Source organism: Exserohilum turcica (genome assembly GCF_000359705.1).
Source record: "Exserohilum turcica Et28A unplaced genomic scaffold SETTUscaffold_9, whole genome shotgun sequence".
Taxonomy (NCBI): Eukaryota; Fungi; Ascomycota; class Dothideomycetes; order Pleosporales; family Pleosporaceae; genus Exserohilum; species Exserohilum turcicum.
In genome coordinates, this window is record NW_007360310.1 from 835,106 (window position 1) to 851,558 (window position 16,453).

The window sequence follows — 16,453 nt, forward strand, 5'->3', positions numbered from 1 at the left end:
CCAGATTTCGGCTAAATTATTCTTGGCAGGACAAAACTTTTGTGAGGCACCTCCGTAGGCTTCCCATTAATATGCCGCTCGATAATGCTTGCGGCTGAAATAGGAAGGGAGTCGTGCCCACGGTTCTGGATGCTGACCTTGTCTTGGGAAACACGGTCCGGGCCCCAATATCACCGTTATATAAGCATAAACTGCGGGCCGCAACATGCCGTTGGTGCGTGTGTGTGTACCGTTGGGACGCGCCGCAGAGGGAAAAGGCTTCGTGCGCTCGCTTTCACCTCTCCGATGCCATGTCTGGAATAAGGTCGGCGACCAGAAACTCACCCACTGTTCCCTGTGTGGTCCAGTCTACGCGCCCCTGGCCATCACCCACGTGTTCGGTATCAACTCGTATTGCCGCCTCGTGCAACACCTGGGTGTGATAGGCACGCTTTCGGTGTGCTACGTCACCGGGCACGGCTATGTGCTCACCCCCCCCCTAAAGGGCCGTTGCCGCAATATAGATACTCGAGCCTGCGTGCTGAACCACTCATACTCGTATTACACAACACGAAAAGGACCTAATGTGAATTCAAATCTCGCTAGATTACTCACCTGGTAAACCACCGTCATCCGCTAAATTGGGATCTGCGCTGTTTTTTTCTTTCTTCCCGAAGCGTTCGGTTCAACCGTGGCGGTATCCGGGACATTGCTCGGTGAAATTCATGGGCTGCATGCCGCTGCTCCTCCTCCCAGTTGTTGCCAGAAGCAATGAGGTTTGCTGGTCGAGGCTCTGATACAGACGAGGGGACGGCAAAAGTTATTCGTCCTACCACTAAGCGGCTATCTGGCCTACCACTTAGCAGGGGTCTGCATTAGTGGGCTTGGCTAAAACATTGGCAGTATTTTATATTACTTACTGTAATATAGCCGTGCCATAGTAAGTTCTAGTGTGTAAAGATAGCTAGTATGTTAATAAAAATCTAGTGGTGTTGCGCAGCTAAAACGGAAGTCGCAAAAGCAAAAAAAAAGTGAGGCTCAAAAACTAGCTATATTGCTCGATTTTTGGTGTTCTATATAGCCCAAAAACCAGCCCAAAACGGGCTCCTAGCTACTCACCGAAAAAGCTATGGCCGGCGTAGTACGACGATCGCGTTGGCTGACTGTAATGGGGCTCCCAATCATCATCGCGCCTTTCGCCACCCGAGTTTGACGGTAAATTTGGGTGGAGAGGCAAGTAGTATGGAGGATGGGGATGTTGCGCGACAGCCGGGCGGTCGAGGTGGCCGAAACGGGCACCCGGAGGCCCATTTTGAAGCCCTATCGCGAGGCCTCTGTGGGCGGGGCCGTACGCGAGCGGTGGTTGAAAAATCGGGTGGGCGGCCGGGTGGGCGGGGTGAGCGGCTGGGTGGTATAGCGGCGGCGGAAGCTGGTAACCCGGCTGGTAGCCCGGCTGGTAGCCTGGCAGAGCTACATGAGGCTGCTGGGATAGCTGCGGAGCGGCTATCCCAGCCAAAACTTGGTGGTGTAGCTGAGCCTGGTGGTGGTGATCGGGTGCCGGAGGCTGCGGTGGAGGCAGTATAGTAAGCTGCTCCGGCGGCTGGGCTTGGGTCGCCATTCGGGCTGGTAGAGCGGCTGGTGGAGTTGCTAGATTGTTAGCATCTGCGCGCTCAAAAAAGCTAGGCTTGCGCCGCTAGCTCGAGCCTTTTTTGTGCAATTTTCTCGCCCGTTTTTACTGCAAAATTAGCACAGGCTTAAGAGGCGTTTAAGTAACTTTAACTTCTAGAGCTTAAGATTAATTAATCCACTAATGTGGATTAAAATCTAATAGCTAGAGCACCTTAGAGTTAAGGTTAAGCTTAGCGAGAAGATGCTAGCAAGGCATCCTAAGCAACGGCCTATACTAATTAGTATAGGCTAGAAGCTAGGAGCTAGTTTCCCACATCTTCGCCACCTCTGCTTAGGCCACTATAAGCTATTTTATAGTTTTTTAGAGCGCGTAATAGGTTATTTAAAAACTTATTACACTAAAGATATAATCTTAGGTGTTATAACCAATTCTAGATCTAAATGTAACGATGTTACAACTTCGCCAAGTATTGAGCCAATCCCAGAGCCGGATCGGAGGAAGTACCTGCCGCCCTTCATCAGCCATTCGCCCGAGGTCGGATCCGAATTCGGACCCGACTAGGATAGGTATATATTGAGACACTCCCTGTAGCTAGCTCTGTAGACTTTTGATATCCTTTCGTACAAGGCCTATAGGTGGCTTGTTGAATCTAGGCTCTTTGTGATCCCACGCACTCCCATATGCCTCTGAGTGATCCTACGACCGAAACAGATCCGACCTGCCTTACCTGCGCCGTTACACTAAAGCTCTAGTGTTAATATATTAACACTTTTCTAGCGGCTATAGGACTTCTATGTCTCCTATTATAAAGCTAACGTCCTTACTAACGCCTAAAGCAATACTATTGCTTAATAACGTAGTAAGCGCCTTTAGCCTTACTAGTAGTAGTAAGGCCAAAGTAGGTATGGTGATTAATATAATAACTTACTAGTTTGTGGCGGTGATTATTGAGCTAGTACTGCTTTAGGTATACTATCGCAGTCCTTAATCGCCGCTCGTAGGCCGCTAGGTTGGTGTTATAATTGGCTTCTAACGGCGAGTTAAGAAGCTTTAAATAAAGCTTAAAGAAGTTATCTGTTGCCTAGCGATTGACCTATGTTCTACCTACCTAATTGTAACTAAATTTAGTAGATAGCTTAAGCTATAGGTAACTTATAAAGTCCTTATTAGGATGCTACTAATAGAGAATAACTATAGGCTTATTAAATACTTTTTTAAGAGCATTAAGAAAGGCTTAATCTTAATTGCTTAACTAGACGCGTACAGTAATTTTCTCTATTTTAAATAGGTCCTTAAAGTAGCGTAGTACCCAGCTAAATAAGGCCTTATCTTAGGTGTGGATAAGCGCGACGCCTAGGTGTATTATGCAATTATACCTATTTAAACTAACTAAATTAAGTAAGGGATAGTTGTATTTATTCGTGTTATACGTGTAATTAACAATAAGCACGTCTAGCAACTTTTTACAGGTCTTAAAGTAGCGTAGGTGGATAAAAATAAGGTAGGTAATATGATTCTTAGCGTTAACGCCGTGCCTAGAGACGCGTTAGAGAATTCTAGTGTTCTTAGAAAACAGCGCTAGTGAGCTAGCGCGATAATTTTGACTAATTAGATAATTAGTATTAGCTATCTAGATATCTATGCACTAGAAGAAACTTGAACACTAAAGAACTATTAAGATAGTTACTTACTGAAACTAATACTTGTCCTACTCTATCTCTTTTAACAATAGGCCTATATAGGTGTTTAGCCCTAGTTCCTAACAATAGAATGCTGCGAAACAGTTTTTAACGTCTTGCCGCGTCATAAAAACCTCTAGAAACTGCTCGCGCAGCATTTTTACAGCATAATTTAGGCCTCGCGATACAGCCTAAATTAACCTTAGCCTCTTGGCTAGCACTACTACTAGCGCCTCCTAATAATTTCTCGCAAACGCCTAAATATTCTCCACTAGTAGGTAGTTATAGAGAAAACTTTTCCTTCCCTCTATCTATTTTATCCTCCACTAACCTTCCTAATTAAGGTAGTCTTCTGCTAAAATCTAAAAACCTATTCTACAGCTCGTTTTCTGCGACGTTGCACTAGCCCGTACGCCTGGTGCAGCACTATTCTTAAGCTTCCTGGCCTTACCTAAGCGGTTGCACACCATAAAAAGTTAAATTTTACCCTTACCTTTCCACCTCTTCTAACTATATAGAACGCCGCGTTCTTTTCCCTATGCCTTAGCTGCAGCCTCCGCCTCCGCGAGGCTGTTATACAGCACTTCTAGCGGCGGAGTATGCTCTTAGGCGCGTGTTAAAGCCTCCTATAGGTCACTAAGATCGCAGTCCGCAATACCACGAAGCTTACTATAAGCCCTACAACAAGGCCTATACTTATCAACTAGCTAGGTACACTAGGGTGGGAAAACGTCGCTAGCGATAGCTTCATAGGCTAGAGCCAGAACAGCTTCTAGAGCTGCAGGCTCGTCAGGCTCGTCAGAATCGCTCTATCTACTAAAGCCATTAGAATTAGTGTTAGAGCCCTCCTAAACAGACACATCTTCACTAAAGTCTAACTTAATTGTATAGCAATCTAGCTGTTTAGCAGTCTTAATAATATAAGCGGCGTTGTGGCTTAAAGGCGATATAGTAATTAAGTAATATTAACAATATTTTAATAATTTGTGCGCGTTGTATGGTGATAGTGTAGGTGCCTTAGGGGCTGCTAGCTCGCCTAAAACAAAAACACTAAGCTTCTATACTAGATAGGTATTATCTAGTTGCTAAGTCGGTCACAATATTCAGTGCTAAGTTATTATATTACAGTGCTAACTCTATATAGTTTGGATGCGCCCGCACTAATGCAGACCCCTGCTAAGTGGTAGGCCAGATAGCCGCTTAGTGGTAGGACGAATAACTTTTGCCCGAGGGGACGATAGACTTTGAAAGGGCAAAACTCTAATGCCTGCAGCTTGGATTGACACACTGTAACAAGACTGACGGGGTGTCAGCCACGACTCGTCTTCTCTACGTACGGCGATCCATGACGTACCTCTTTTTTTTTGGTCGCAGAGACAATAGTTGATTACTAGTCGCTATATCGAAACAGAGACTATCACATTGATAAATACATGGTGACTATTTAGCTCAGTGTCTCCACTTGAAACTTGTGTGGCGGGATATCTTACATCAACCGTAGGCAAAGACTATGCCTAACCATTTACGGGCATGTATGCATTAAGCAAAAGCCATCACCATGCTTGTAAAACAGTGGCTATGCAAATTCAACAATATAGCATTAGGTGTACACGGGGGGGTCAGAAGCAACGTTCAGGGTCTCCTGCCCCAATAGGCTAGACGGGCCTGTGTTGCGTAAGACCCCACCCAGGCCGACTTGTAAGCAGAGAGGGACACGAACGTTGCCATTGGGGACTATGTCCAAAACAAACTTTGGAAATTGTAGCATCCCCTCAGGACCCTGATGTTCATGGTCAGCCCGCATGCTAAGGACCCTGATCTCTCTCCGAAGAGCCCTGGCACGTGAGAGAGCGCCATGTACATGTACATGTACTGCAAACAGAGCGTATACCAATTCACATACCCTCATTGGAGAAGCGATATACACACAGCCTGCCGTCTAGGCTCTGACACTTGGCAAAGATCACGCTACCACTACACTTGTCCTGCTGCTGCTGATAATGATGATGACGATGATGAGAGATGACAGATTGCACCACAGCAAGCAGAACCCAGGACACCTCAAACCAAACCACAAAAGAAAAGCCACCTTTCAACAAAACCCAGCATACATACGCGTCAGCCATGTCCCCAAACGCCGCCAAAACGGTACGGATAAAAAGCCTCAGAAGCAAACATGGAAGCTGAGCACAGCACAGCACACACACACACTACCGGTTTATCCGGTGTTAAAAGTCATGGGGGAGAGAGAAAGAACAAGTATGTGTGTTTGTGTGGGTGTGGGTGTGCTGTCCCGAAAGCTTCAAACCTTGCTCTCTAACAAGCGGCGCCGCCTAGCGCGGCCAACCATCACACTAAGCCTTCAGCCCCGTGGGCGCCCCCCCCTTTCTCTCCCTCTCTTCCCAGCACCTCCATCCAAGGCCAGGATACGTAGCCATGAATTTTCCAACATGACGGGTTTTGGGCTCGATGGAGCGAAGGGGGAAGGGGGACGGGAGGACGAGGATGCTGAAGAAGGCATTTCGGGCCAAAAAACTAAACGGACTTGAGTCCGTCGACGACGACGACCACTCAGTCAGACACGAGCACGCTATTTACGGGGGCGATTTGGAAGATCGCGAATCCCGTGGCCAATCACCGGCGCGAAACTGCAAATCCCAAACGTGCTAGCAATCAAGTAGTCGAGGATATGGTTTTTGCATGACACTGACGGCATACGGCAACCAAGTACCGACAACCTTTATTTGCTTGCCGAGTGGGTGAGCTGAATAGCGTCATTGTCGATCAATCCAAGGCAAGTCGTCGGTTCGTCTTTCCTTGTCTTTTTTTTCTCTTTCTTTCTTTCTGTGTTTGTTCGTCTTTTCCCATCGGTCCCTTTAATTTGCTTCGTTTTCTGGGCTGCATACGCGCCTTTGAATGTCGAGATATGCAGGCGTGCAACCACAAGAAAGAAACTCTCGACGATAAGCCCTGGTCCCATGGTTTTGGACGTTCAAGGATGGGAGGGGGGGAAATGCAAAAAAGGAATGTGGTCAAAGCAACATCCATGCTCGCATCGTTTCGACTCGTCTCTACTCGACCGCGCTCATCTCCGCCAACCCAAGAGGTGTCGGAAAAAAAAAGAAAGTAGACCAGGAAAGAGAAGGTGGGAAGCGATGGTAGTACTAGGAAGAGTACTAGGAAGAGAGGGGAGGGGGGGTCCCTTGTCCTTGGAGCCGACAGTAATAGCAGGTGTAGTATTAAGGGAAGGGAAGAGGGGTGCCAGGGAACCAGAGGGTTGCAATGTTAGTGTAGTAGCTTCACGACACATGCACCTTACATGGCACTTTGCAACATGGCAATTCGCTGTTGAGCAGACGGTCGCCTTACCAGGAGTAACCCCGTTTCTGCCGAGCTTCCAGACTTATCGGGCGCACACCCATCCACACGCACCATGCCAGGACGGGGGGCCACCGTATCGGGCGCTGCGCAACATGATTCGCCCGTGGCTGCTATCACGCGGCAAAAGAGGGTTTGGGCTGAAGCGAGGCCATGAGAGGGCCATGGGGAACGCGCGTACCCAAAAGTCACCCCAAACGTCCATGGACTACTACCACGTTCAAAAGCGCGTCAGGCGCTTGGTTGGTAAGTGTGCCGCACCCACCAACCAACCCCCCTCGCTCGCTCTGTCCTGCTGCACCCCCTCCCACCCCTTGGGTACCCGCGTCGTGCACCTAGTTGTCGTGGGCGTGTCGCTACCATGTGTCATTCGTAGAAGCTAGCTTCTGCAAGGCGGAAAGCAGTGGGCTGGCTGGTCGACAGGGCTGAGGGGCTCAGGAAACAGCGCTTGTCCGTTCAAAGGCAGGTCGGGACATGGAGTCATGGTGGAACCAGAGGCTGTGATTCGCACATGGCATCCGGCGTGTGTTTGAGAGAGCTGAGCGAGTGCGGCGCGCTACGAGTGAAGTGAGGTCTTGGTGGTAGTGGTGGTGTTGGTGGTGGTGTTGGTCAGGTGGGCTAGAGACGGAAAAAGTCAATAGCGTGCGGGCGTCAGAGGGTGGACGATAGACGATGGAGGTCAGCAGCAGCGGCTACTCGACATAAATATTCGCCACACGGGAAAGCCACCCATTGGGCTGGCTGAAGCAGATGGACATGATGATTACGATGCCAATAATGATGATGATGGTCATGACAATGATGCCCAACACGAAATACGTATGCTTACACACACACACACACACACACACACACACACACACACACACACACACCTCGCGTCTGCAGTCATCATGCCCAATCAATGGCCTTGTCTCGCATCCACGCGAGCCAAAAAAACCACACCACTACACGAGAGAGAGAGAGAAAGGCAGTTGTTTTTTGGTTTCCAGAAGCTGTGGGCTTTGCAAGCCCATGTGACAGCGGCCGCTAAGCAGCGCCATCAGTCTCCACCCCCTTCATCCCATTGATTCCAAACTCGGTCCCCCCCCCAGGTCGTCCTACGAGACGCGCACCATGGCGCAACCAAACTCGAGTGTGCAACTTTTTTTCTTTTCTTGTTTTGTGCCCGACCACACCAACAGCCGGCCAGACCACCACCATCACCACCACCACCGCTACCAAGACGCAGCAGCGCGCCCCAACGGCCTCGTCTCTGCTGTCGCCACCGTAGCCACGTCAACTACATTTATTATGTTTTTACCTTTCTCGGTATATGCATACTCACATGTGTTATCGGCGCCGTGTGCCCATCATACCCTCATCACGTACATACATCCATACATACATAGGGTGTACATAGATAGATACATACACAGATATGTACATACATAGCGCTAGTGCCACGGCCAACCCAGCCACGCTCAATCTCGCCAAATCCTTCCCGTTTCCCATGTCGTCTATTGCAAACAAGGCCACCCCGCAGCAAAGCTCGCTTACGCGACCGAGCAACCGACCCAGTGTCGGATTCGGCAAAGTTAGGGGGGTTGCAGAGAGTTTAGAAAAAAAAACAGAACAGAAAAAGGAAAGAGGTGAGAAGAAGGAATGGGAAACGTGCGCCGCCAAGGGAAGAGAGAGACTACTACCTCGAAGCGGTAAAGTTGGAGTTGTGAATGGCCAGATTTCAGGAAAAAGAAAAAAGGAAATGAAATGAAATGAAATGAAATGGCGGACAGGGCTGCAGCAGGGCAGGGCAGGGCAGGGCAGGTGAAAGAGGGAAGAAAGCGTGGGCACGGATTCCATTTCAGTGTCATGTTTCGCTAGCGTCAGACAGCCCAGCAGCCTGGGGGCCGGGTCGAGACCCGTCTCGAAGGGGATAATGGAGGACAACTTGGTATCGGCTGCCTTGTGTGAATACCTACAACTAGTCATGACAACCGGTATCAGGACGGCGACTGAATCGCTTTGCCTTCCGTATACAGCACAACAACCCAGTTTCACACGAGCTATGCGTCTGGAATTCGTGGTGTACTAAATGTGACTGGAATCTGAGCATTGATGCCATGTAACGGGTCCAACGTTGTCACAGATACGTCGGGTGATGTATTTACTTTTTCCTTTATTTTTTTTTCCTTTTCATCCTTCCCGTCCCCAAAGCCGTTATGCAGGTCAGCGCGGCGCTCAACCTGAGAGGTCCGGGATACATTTCCCAGTTTTTTGTTTTTTCTATCTTGGGGTCTTCAGAGTTAGCATGTGAACCCGGTTTAATACGCTTCATGATGGGTTTCCCCTGCCTGTCAACCAGCGATACCTGTCAATACTGAGGCTTGCTATCAGCAATCTTGTATCAACACCAACTTGCCACTGCCCGCCGACAAACGACTGGACGGCATAGCAGACCGAGGTCACTTGCTCGTCGTATTTGGCGTCACCATGGACGGAGCATGCCCTTTTTTTTATGCCTAAGCGATGCCAAGTGCGGTGAGAGAGCAGTAGTGTCGCAGGGAATCTTCGGGGGGGCATGTAGTACATGCAGACGTTGCAATTTCAACGGGCCAGAGGGGTGCGGCACCCAAGGCCGGGGACAAAAGTGGCATGCCTTGATATTGCGTATGTCTTGGTGACGTGCATCTGCACTCACGACCGTGTTTGGTAGGCGTAGGAAACGGAAAGTTGGGTGCCTTGCAAGCGTGTTGGTATACGTGACGCTGAGTGGCGGGCCGAGTCTAGCGTTAGCCACCCGCTAGAACGGGCAATCTCGATAACATCTCGATAGCCACGATCTAGATGCGGCATTCCATCTGTACTACACACACATGGCCTTGGAATAGCAGTCGGGTAGAAGACCCGATCCTCTCGGGTGAAGAGACAAGTCCAAGGATCGAGTCAAGGGTGGGACGCGGAGACAATTACGAGATGCGGCAGGCGTGCCATCCCTGGTGCGTGGTACAAGATCGATGTGTAACGCGGCGGCGGGCGAAGAGATGGGGGTTGCAAAGGGCGGCTGTGGTATCGCGGTACCCCTACACATCGGAATCGAGGACCAGCCAGTCAGTAGCAAGAGAAGCGTGTGCGTGGTTGATCCGAGGCGGCTTGGTAGGATAAAGTCGCCATCCTGGCGTCGTGATGGCTACTCATGTACATTAGAAGAAGGCCCCTTGCATGGGTTCATGCGGCGGTGCGGCGATTGCCAGTACCAGTCTCGCGTGCGGCGGTGCTATATCTGGAATTAAAAAGAGACATTTTTTTTCAAGTGCGCGGTGACGGGGGGTTTTTGTGATGATCGCCGCCTCTGCATAGCGGGGCCTGTCGCGATGACGCGGTGTGTGAAGAGTGAGGCGAGCTTTGCTGGATGATTGACTCGAACGGCGGCGTGAGCAGAAAAAAAAAGGTCCGGAGACTTGTTTGCCATGATTAGGCCTAGCCTGTGACATAACAAAGGGGACATGTTTTAGATATGGATACATTTACACAGGCGTGCACCAGTGGGCGGCGAGTAGAGGCTTGGCAGCCGCCGGTTTCCGATTCGCTGAGAGAGGGGCATTAGCCATGATGCTGTGCGTAGCCTACGCCGCAGCTTGATAGCGGCCGTTTTTTGCCCCCCTCCCCCTCCCTCTCTTGCAGAGGCACTGCAGCATCGTCTTGGGCATACAGTACTTACATGGCTGGATTGAGGCATGCATGCATGCATCCATCGATAGCCAGTACATGACGCTTGATGTGCAGGCAATCTATATCGCTGGCGATGATCATGTCGCGTCCTGGGGCCATGTCGGGCTGGCAAAGGCTGCCGGCCCAATGCAACCGCAGGCCGTCTCTTGCCTGTTACGACCAGGTTGCATAAAAGGCCCCGTCCATTGACAGCTGGCACGACTAGGGCTGCGAGTAGTATGGTTCTCCTGCAGACACGGCTGGGGAGTGCTGACAGTGTGTCAAGCACGTGCCTGCACGGGGGAAACTGGCCGGCACCCCGGGCGGCTTGGGGCGGCGGCGGCGACGGCGGCAGTTTGTCCAAGATGTGTTGGTGTCGCAGTTTTGTTTGCGGGAGTCGACGAGTCGAGGCCAGGGCCAGGTCCAGGTTCCGCGCGAGGCGAGGGAGCAGGAGAGGGAGCGTGGTGCTGGGACTGGCGTGTGCTGGGTGCTGGGTGCTGGGACGGGGACTGGAGCCGGAGCTGGAGAGCTGGAGCTTGCTGGGGCTGGTGCTTTGGAGCTTGGTGCTGGTGCTGCGTAGAGCCTGGAGCCTGGAGCTTGGAGCTTGGAGCTTGGAGCTGGAGCTGGAGCTGGTGCTGGTGCTGGTGCTGGTGCTGGTGCTGGGGGGGTAAGGGTAGGGGAGAGCCGGGGCCGCAGGGTGATTGCGGGCGTGACTCGAGGTTGCGGCTAGCGTGTGGGCGACCGGGGCCGTGACTCGCCGATGCGGACGGGAGCTGTCTGTGCCCTCCCGCCGTCCGTCGATGATGCATCGCCAAGCTGGGGAAGCGGAATTGGGTATAGATGCGTCCTGTCCACGCCCCGCCAGATGCGGAAAGAGCGCGACTCTTGTAACGCGTCTAGAGCGTTGGGGGTTCATGCATAGGAGATTAAAATGTGCACTCGCAGGCGACGCGCTCGACCTGCGCCGCCCCTCGCGCTTTGTGCTGCTGTTGTTGCGTTGCTGTGCTTGTTGTTGCCGACGGCTACGTGGCTTCTCTGCTGCTGCATCAATGTCCATCCTACTACTGCTACTATTGCTACTACTGCTACTACTACTACTACTACCACTCTACTACCACCACCACTACTACTACCACTACTGCTACTGCCATGGCCCATGTATCTAGCACATCTAGCACCACCACACGCAGCGTGCGAGCGAGCGAGCGAAACAGACACACAGCGCCCGTGTCAGCTCACATGACGGCCAGACAAATGGTCTGCGTCTCACGCCACCAGAAACCCTCGCTGCCCATGTCTGCCGCAGCTTGCCTAGGTCGCGGCACTTTAGACTGCCTGCTCGGCATCACGATGAGCAGCCACCTCGGAGAGCCCCCCCCCCATGCCAGTGCCAGGACTGCAATCACGTTGCGGTCCGAATCTTGTATCTAGTAGGTCTCCACCGTCCATCTCAGGCGCGCTGCTGCAAACGCATCATTGTTTGCCCCCTTCCGTCGTCGGGAGCCTCGCGCCCGCGTCCCTTTTTTTCTCTCTCTCTCTCTTGCCCGCCAGCTTCGCCCACACCCGCGACGCCAGCCGTTCGCATGACGCGACAAAGTTTCGCCCGCGCTAAAGCTTAACCCGTGGCCTCGTGACGCTCCGTTTCCCCAAGCTGTCACCTGCTCCGGGCGATCGGCACTAAGCTATTTTTTCTCGACACAGCCGTTGTAATCGTCTGGCCATCCTTGAGACACTTCTCATGCATTCGGGTCCGCCGCCCATGAGCATGGCCTCACCTCACACAGGCTCACACGTCGTCCCCCAGCAGGCTCCCATTCTGTCCATATTAAGCGACGGCTCCATGCTCGGAGTGCGTGGCTCGCGGCGCCGCTGCCACTACCGTGCCTGTGAGCGCGCCAGTGCCAGAGAACCGTCGCTGGGGGACCAGAATGCGTAAACGGTTGGCCACGCACCCCTAAAAAATACCCCATGCGCATGGCTACCCTACCCGGCGAGCTGGCCTGATGATGAGGTCATTGTTCGAGTACTGCCGAGCTGCGTGCGCTGTCCTTGCCGCCGCGAACCTTTTTGTTTGATTTTGCGTGTGAGATCTCCGCCAGCCCGCCCCGCCCCGCGTCAGCAGCGAGCCCATCCACACGCCTGCCCGCCAATCACCGCCCACGCCGCCCTCTGCTAGTCCCCCAACTGCCGCTTACCAAAACCCTTTTCCCTCGTAGTCGCTCTCTTTCCTTTTCCCGCCATGCTCCCTCCCTCCCTCCCTCCTCCTCCCGCACTCGCTCTTCTCTCCCCTCGCTCTGCCTCTCCTTCTCTCTCTTTCTCGCTCTCCCGGCCCCTCTGCTCCCCCCTCCCCCTTCCCCTCCCCCTCCTCCCGTGCACCCACTTCGCCGGCCGCGCATCGCGCCTGCACCGCAATTTTTTTTTGCACGCCCCAACCCTCAGGCACCGCCGAATGCCTCCGCTTTGCCTGAAGAGGGAACTCGCGCGACACAGCATGATTCGCTACCGCGCCAGTTCAACAGCGTTGACGACTCGGGAAGCCCCGCTCGGCAGCCGTCAGCCGTGTCCCTTCTATGCCGTTTCAGCAAGCAGCAGAATCTAAGGGCGTGGCTAGTCATGCAGGTAATCGCATAGCGTAAGCTGGAAAGAATTCCGACCCTATGATTTGCGACTTTTGCCTCGAGTGGGACTGGCGCTGCATCATAGCCATGGCTAAAGCTTTTGTTGGGCCTGTAAAATTGCCGCCCGTGGGTTTGGCTCCAGGGCCATGTCCACTTCTTGTCCGTCTCTAACTCGCCTTGTTGCCTGTCCCTGTGCGCGTCTTTTTTTTCTTTCTTTCCTTTGCTTCTAAACTTCCAAGACAACAACGTGCATCGTGACGGACCAGGGTGGCGGTATGTTTCGCATTATAGCCCTCTTTTTTTTCCTCTTTGGCAGACGGGCCTTTTGTGGCGTCTGTAACATGTACCTATTCTTTCCGCCTCGCCCTCTTCGCCCCCCCCCCCTCTAGGCCCCACCCGCCTCGCCCGCTGTCCAGTGGACGGCATGGCTGTATATTCAGACGGTATTGCTATATACCCAAATGTGATCTCATCTTGACCAGACGTTGGCTCCCTTGCCGGACATGCATGCATCCGATTCCTACTGACGCGACCCTGTTGCTCAAGCGCGAGACTGTTAAACCTTAATCAAGATTAGGACCCCAGCATCCCGTGCCAAAAACAAGGGTATTGGGCTGCGCATGCCCCGCACGAGCGCCCAGTGTCAAAGCGGTTCGGTACGAAACCTAGAGCCTTGTTGAGAGAGGGCAGCCGGCCACTAAAACAAACTTTTACAGTATCTCGATCGATCTTGAGGTAATGTTCCCCGTCTCTTGTCTCGCCTGCCTTTTGCAGGAAACCACACAGGCGAAGCAATGGTTGCATACAGCGTCGGATACATGGCGTCGTGGAGCCCACCGATTCGGGGGCGTGTGCAAGCGCCGCCGCGGATGCCGCTCATGTTCCAGACCATAGTGACGGTGAAATAAACCCCCCTTGGCAAGGGAAACACCATTAAGAATGACAACGCCTAGATATCCTTTTCCTGTCCGTCTCTTTGCGGAATCCCTCTGTAGCAATGTACCTGGTCAATCAACATACAAAATAAAGTATAAAGTGAAACGAGAAAAAAAAAAGATATAACTTGTGTGCCAAATGCCAACAATAAATGTCCCACAGCAAAAAAAAAAAGTGAGACGACCCCCGGATTTGGGGGGGTATAGCAGAGGCCATCTCTTTTTTCTTTTTGCAGACACGAACACCAACCTAGATGCAGATGCGGATGCGAACGGAACGAAGACTTTAGTCCAATGAAGAAGGGTCGTAGATGGGGCGTGATACAAGCCGTTCGTGATTACGCTGGCGCAGTAGGACGGACGGGCGGCGTGGCATTAGATTGAGATTCGAAGTTTGTGAATTTGCGGTGTTTGGACGCTTCATGCGGCACTTCCGACTTGCGCTTGGCCGACACGGTCAAGGCTGGCGTCGCCTCGGTGGGAGAATGGCCCTCCTCGCTCTTGCTGCGCGTGTCTGCTGCCGGCGCTTCGGTAGCAGACGGGCTGTTTGTCTGGGGCACGCACCACCGGTGTTTCCGCTTCCAGGTGAGGTATGCTTCATCAGCAAACTTGGCGTGGTTCTCGAGCCGCTTGATGAAATCCTGTGTCAGGGCCAGCTGCTCGCCCATGTTCTGTGCTGGCGAACTTAGCCGAAACTGGTCCTCGCCAGGTAGCGGCCGCCTCCAGGGCTCCTGGCACCCCGGACACCGCTCTAATTGAGGGTCCTTTTGCTGCTGCGGCTGCGGCTGCTCTTCAGGCGACTGTACAGGAACCATGGCTGAAGGCGTCACGGGCTCTACCGACGGCGTGACACTCTGGTCCGACGTCGCTGTTTGCTCCTCGCTTGGCTCTGCCGCTGGGGGCACCGCGGGCGGGGGGTCGTTCCGGGGCTTCTGGCTTGGCGGCATGTTTTCTGAAGTGTAGACTGTGTTAAATCGGACGTTGTAGCGGGAATGTCGCCCACTGCCGTTGGTCTGGTCAAGCGTGGGAGAAGGCAGGGGGTTCCTAAAGGCCGTATCTGTGTTGGCGGTTGCGAGAGAGCCTCGCGCCTGCTGGGGCGACCTCGCGGGCTCTGCAGCGGGCGGCGGTGCTGAAGAGTGGACGTTTCGCAGGCCGCTTTCTGCTGGCGGAGGCGGAGGTGGCGGCTGACTTTGGTTGGGGCGGGACTCGCCAGGGGGAGAGTGCGGAGAAGACGGCCCCGGCGGATGGCAAACGGGGCGAGAAGACGTCGACTGGCGGCGGTTGCCGACGGGCGGGTGAAAATACGAAAAGGCAAAGACGGAGGATGGCAGTGAAGGCTCCGAGTCCTTTTGATGATCGAAGGGATGTTGGGCAACGGCCGAGTCCTGGCGGGCGTTGACAATTGATGGTTGCGACTGGGCAGTGTCGTGCAGGGGTTGGGGTTGGGGTTGGGGCGGTGCCGACGACAGCGGGGGGCTGTATGGGGCGGCGGCGGCGGTGGTGTGTGGTAACGAATGCGAATACCTCTGGTGGTGTTGAGTGGCGACTGGGGGAATTCTGGTGTTGGTGGGGCTGGACAGCGGGTAAGCAAACGTACGGCATGGTGTTTCGGCGAGGGCCATGTGCGACTATGGCTACAGGCACGTCGGCGGCGACGACACTTACCTGACGTGCGGGCTCGCGTGGTTGATGGGGGTAAAGGCAGCGCGGTCGAGGGCGGGCTGGGGGTTTGCAAAGTCGGCCGACGAATGGGCAGAGGGCGGCGTAGAGCGCGAGGCCGGGCGGTCGAGGGCTGCGGAGGGTAGAGACTGTGGCTGCTGCGATGGCGGAGGCAGCGGTGGAGGGAGCGGAGGTGGCACAGAGTCGCGAGGCCGGTGCAACAGCGAGTCGGACGACGACGACGACGTCAGCTCAGCAAAGCTGGGCAGGGTGCGCGGGGAGAAGTGGTTCTGGTCTGGCTGCGGGTGCCTGCGTGGATGCCACTCGCTCCCCATCATGGCAGGACGTGGTTATATGCGATGGCACTGGCGGGTCAGCGGCGGCGGCGGCAAGGACAAGAGGTTGGCAGGCAGACAGGCAGACAGAGGGAGAGAGGCGCTGGGTCGCACAAAGAGTACAGTCTCACGGGAGAGTCAAAAGGGTCTGGGATTCGAGTAAATCCAGCTCCGCTCGCGGCACAGGCAGAGGATGAACCGGCTGGCGGCCCCTGGTCGAGGGGCGGCTTGCGAGGCAGGCATGTCACTGGTTTGTGCTGGCTGCGGGGGAACGCGCTGCTGCAATGTGAAGAGCAGGCGACCCACCGACGATGGCATGCAGCGGGGGACCTAATCCCGTCCATGACCCATGCGGCGCCAGCAGGGCCCCTCGCGCCCTCTTACGGCCGGGAGGCCAGACGCGGATGCGTGCAAGGCGCTAGCGAGGGGGGGCAGCAGAGGTGTGGGTGGGCAGGGAGTGGGAGTGGGTGTGGGAGTGGGTGTGGATGTGGATGTGGATGTGGATGTGGATGTGGATGTGGATGTGGATGGGTGGATGGGTGGATGGACG

At 53.7% G+C, this 16,453-nt stretch overlaps 3 protein-coding genes across 3 annotated transcripts; all 3 read right to left on the reverse strand.

Annotated features, from left to right (window-relative positions):
- Nucleotides 1–1,090: 1,090 nt before the first annotated feature.
- Nucleotides 1,091–1,597, reverse strand: SETTUDRAFT_24394 (uncharacterized protein; the record flags this gene model as incomplete). The annotated part of the gene is made up of 1 exon (XM_008032987.1): nt 1,091–1,597. The coding sequence occupies one exon, from the start codon at nt 1,595–1,597 to the stop codon at nt 1,091–1,093; it is 507 nt and encodes a 168-aa protein (XP_008031178.1).
- A 5,006-nt stretch (nt 1,598–6,603) lies between these two features.
- On the reverse strand, nt 6,604–6,871 carry SETTUDRAFT_157852 (uncharacterized protein; the record flags this gene model as incomplete). The annotated part of the gene is made up of 2 exons (XM_008033283.1): nt 6,604–6,674; nt 6,721–6,871. 2 exons carry the CDS (start codon nt 6,869–6,871, stop codon nt 6,604–6,606), a joined length of 222 nt encoding a protein of 73 aa, XP_008031474.1.
- Nucleotides 6,872–13,748: 6,877 nt separating this feature from the next.
- Nucleotides 13,749–15,967, reverse strand: SETTUDRAFT_143955 (uncharacterized protein). The gene is made up of 2 exons (XM_008033284.1): nt 15,575–15,967; nt 13,749–15,481 (listed from the first exon to the last, which is right to left on the reverse strand). Exons 1-2 carry the CDS (start codon nt 15,904–15,906, stop codon nt 14,248–14,250), a joined length of 1,566 nt encoding a protein of 521 aa, XP_008031475.1. The 5' UTR covers nt 15,907–15,967; the 3' UTR covers nt 13,749–14,247.
- Nucleotides 15,968–16,453: the final 486 nt, after the last annotated feature.

Coding starts and splice junctions, on each gene's coding strand:
- SETTUDRAFT_143955 (XM_008033284.1), bottom strand. CDS start 15,906: ATGATGGGGAGCGAGTGGCATCCACGCAGGCACCCGCAGCCAGACCAG. Junction 15,482..15,574: donor CACGCGAGCCCGCACGTCAG/GTAAGTGTCGTC, acceptor CCCGCTGTCCAG/CCCCACCAACACCAGAATTC.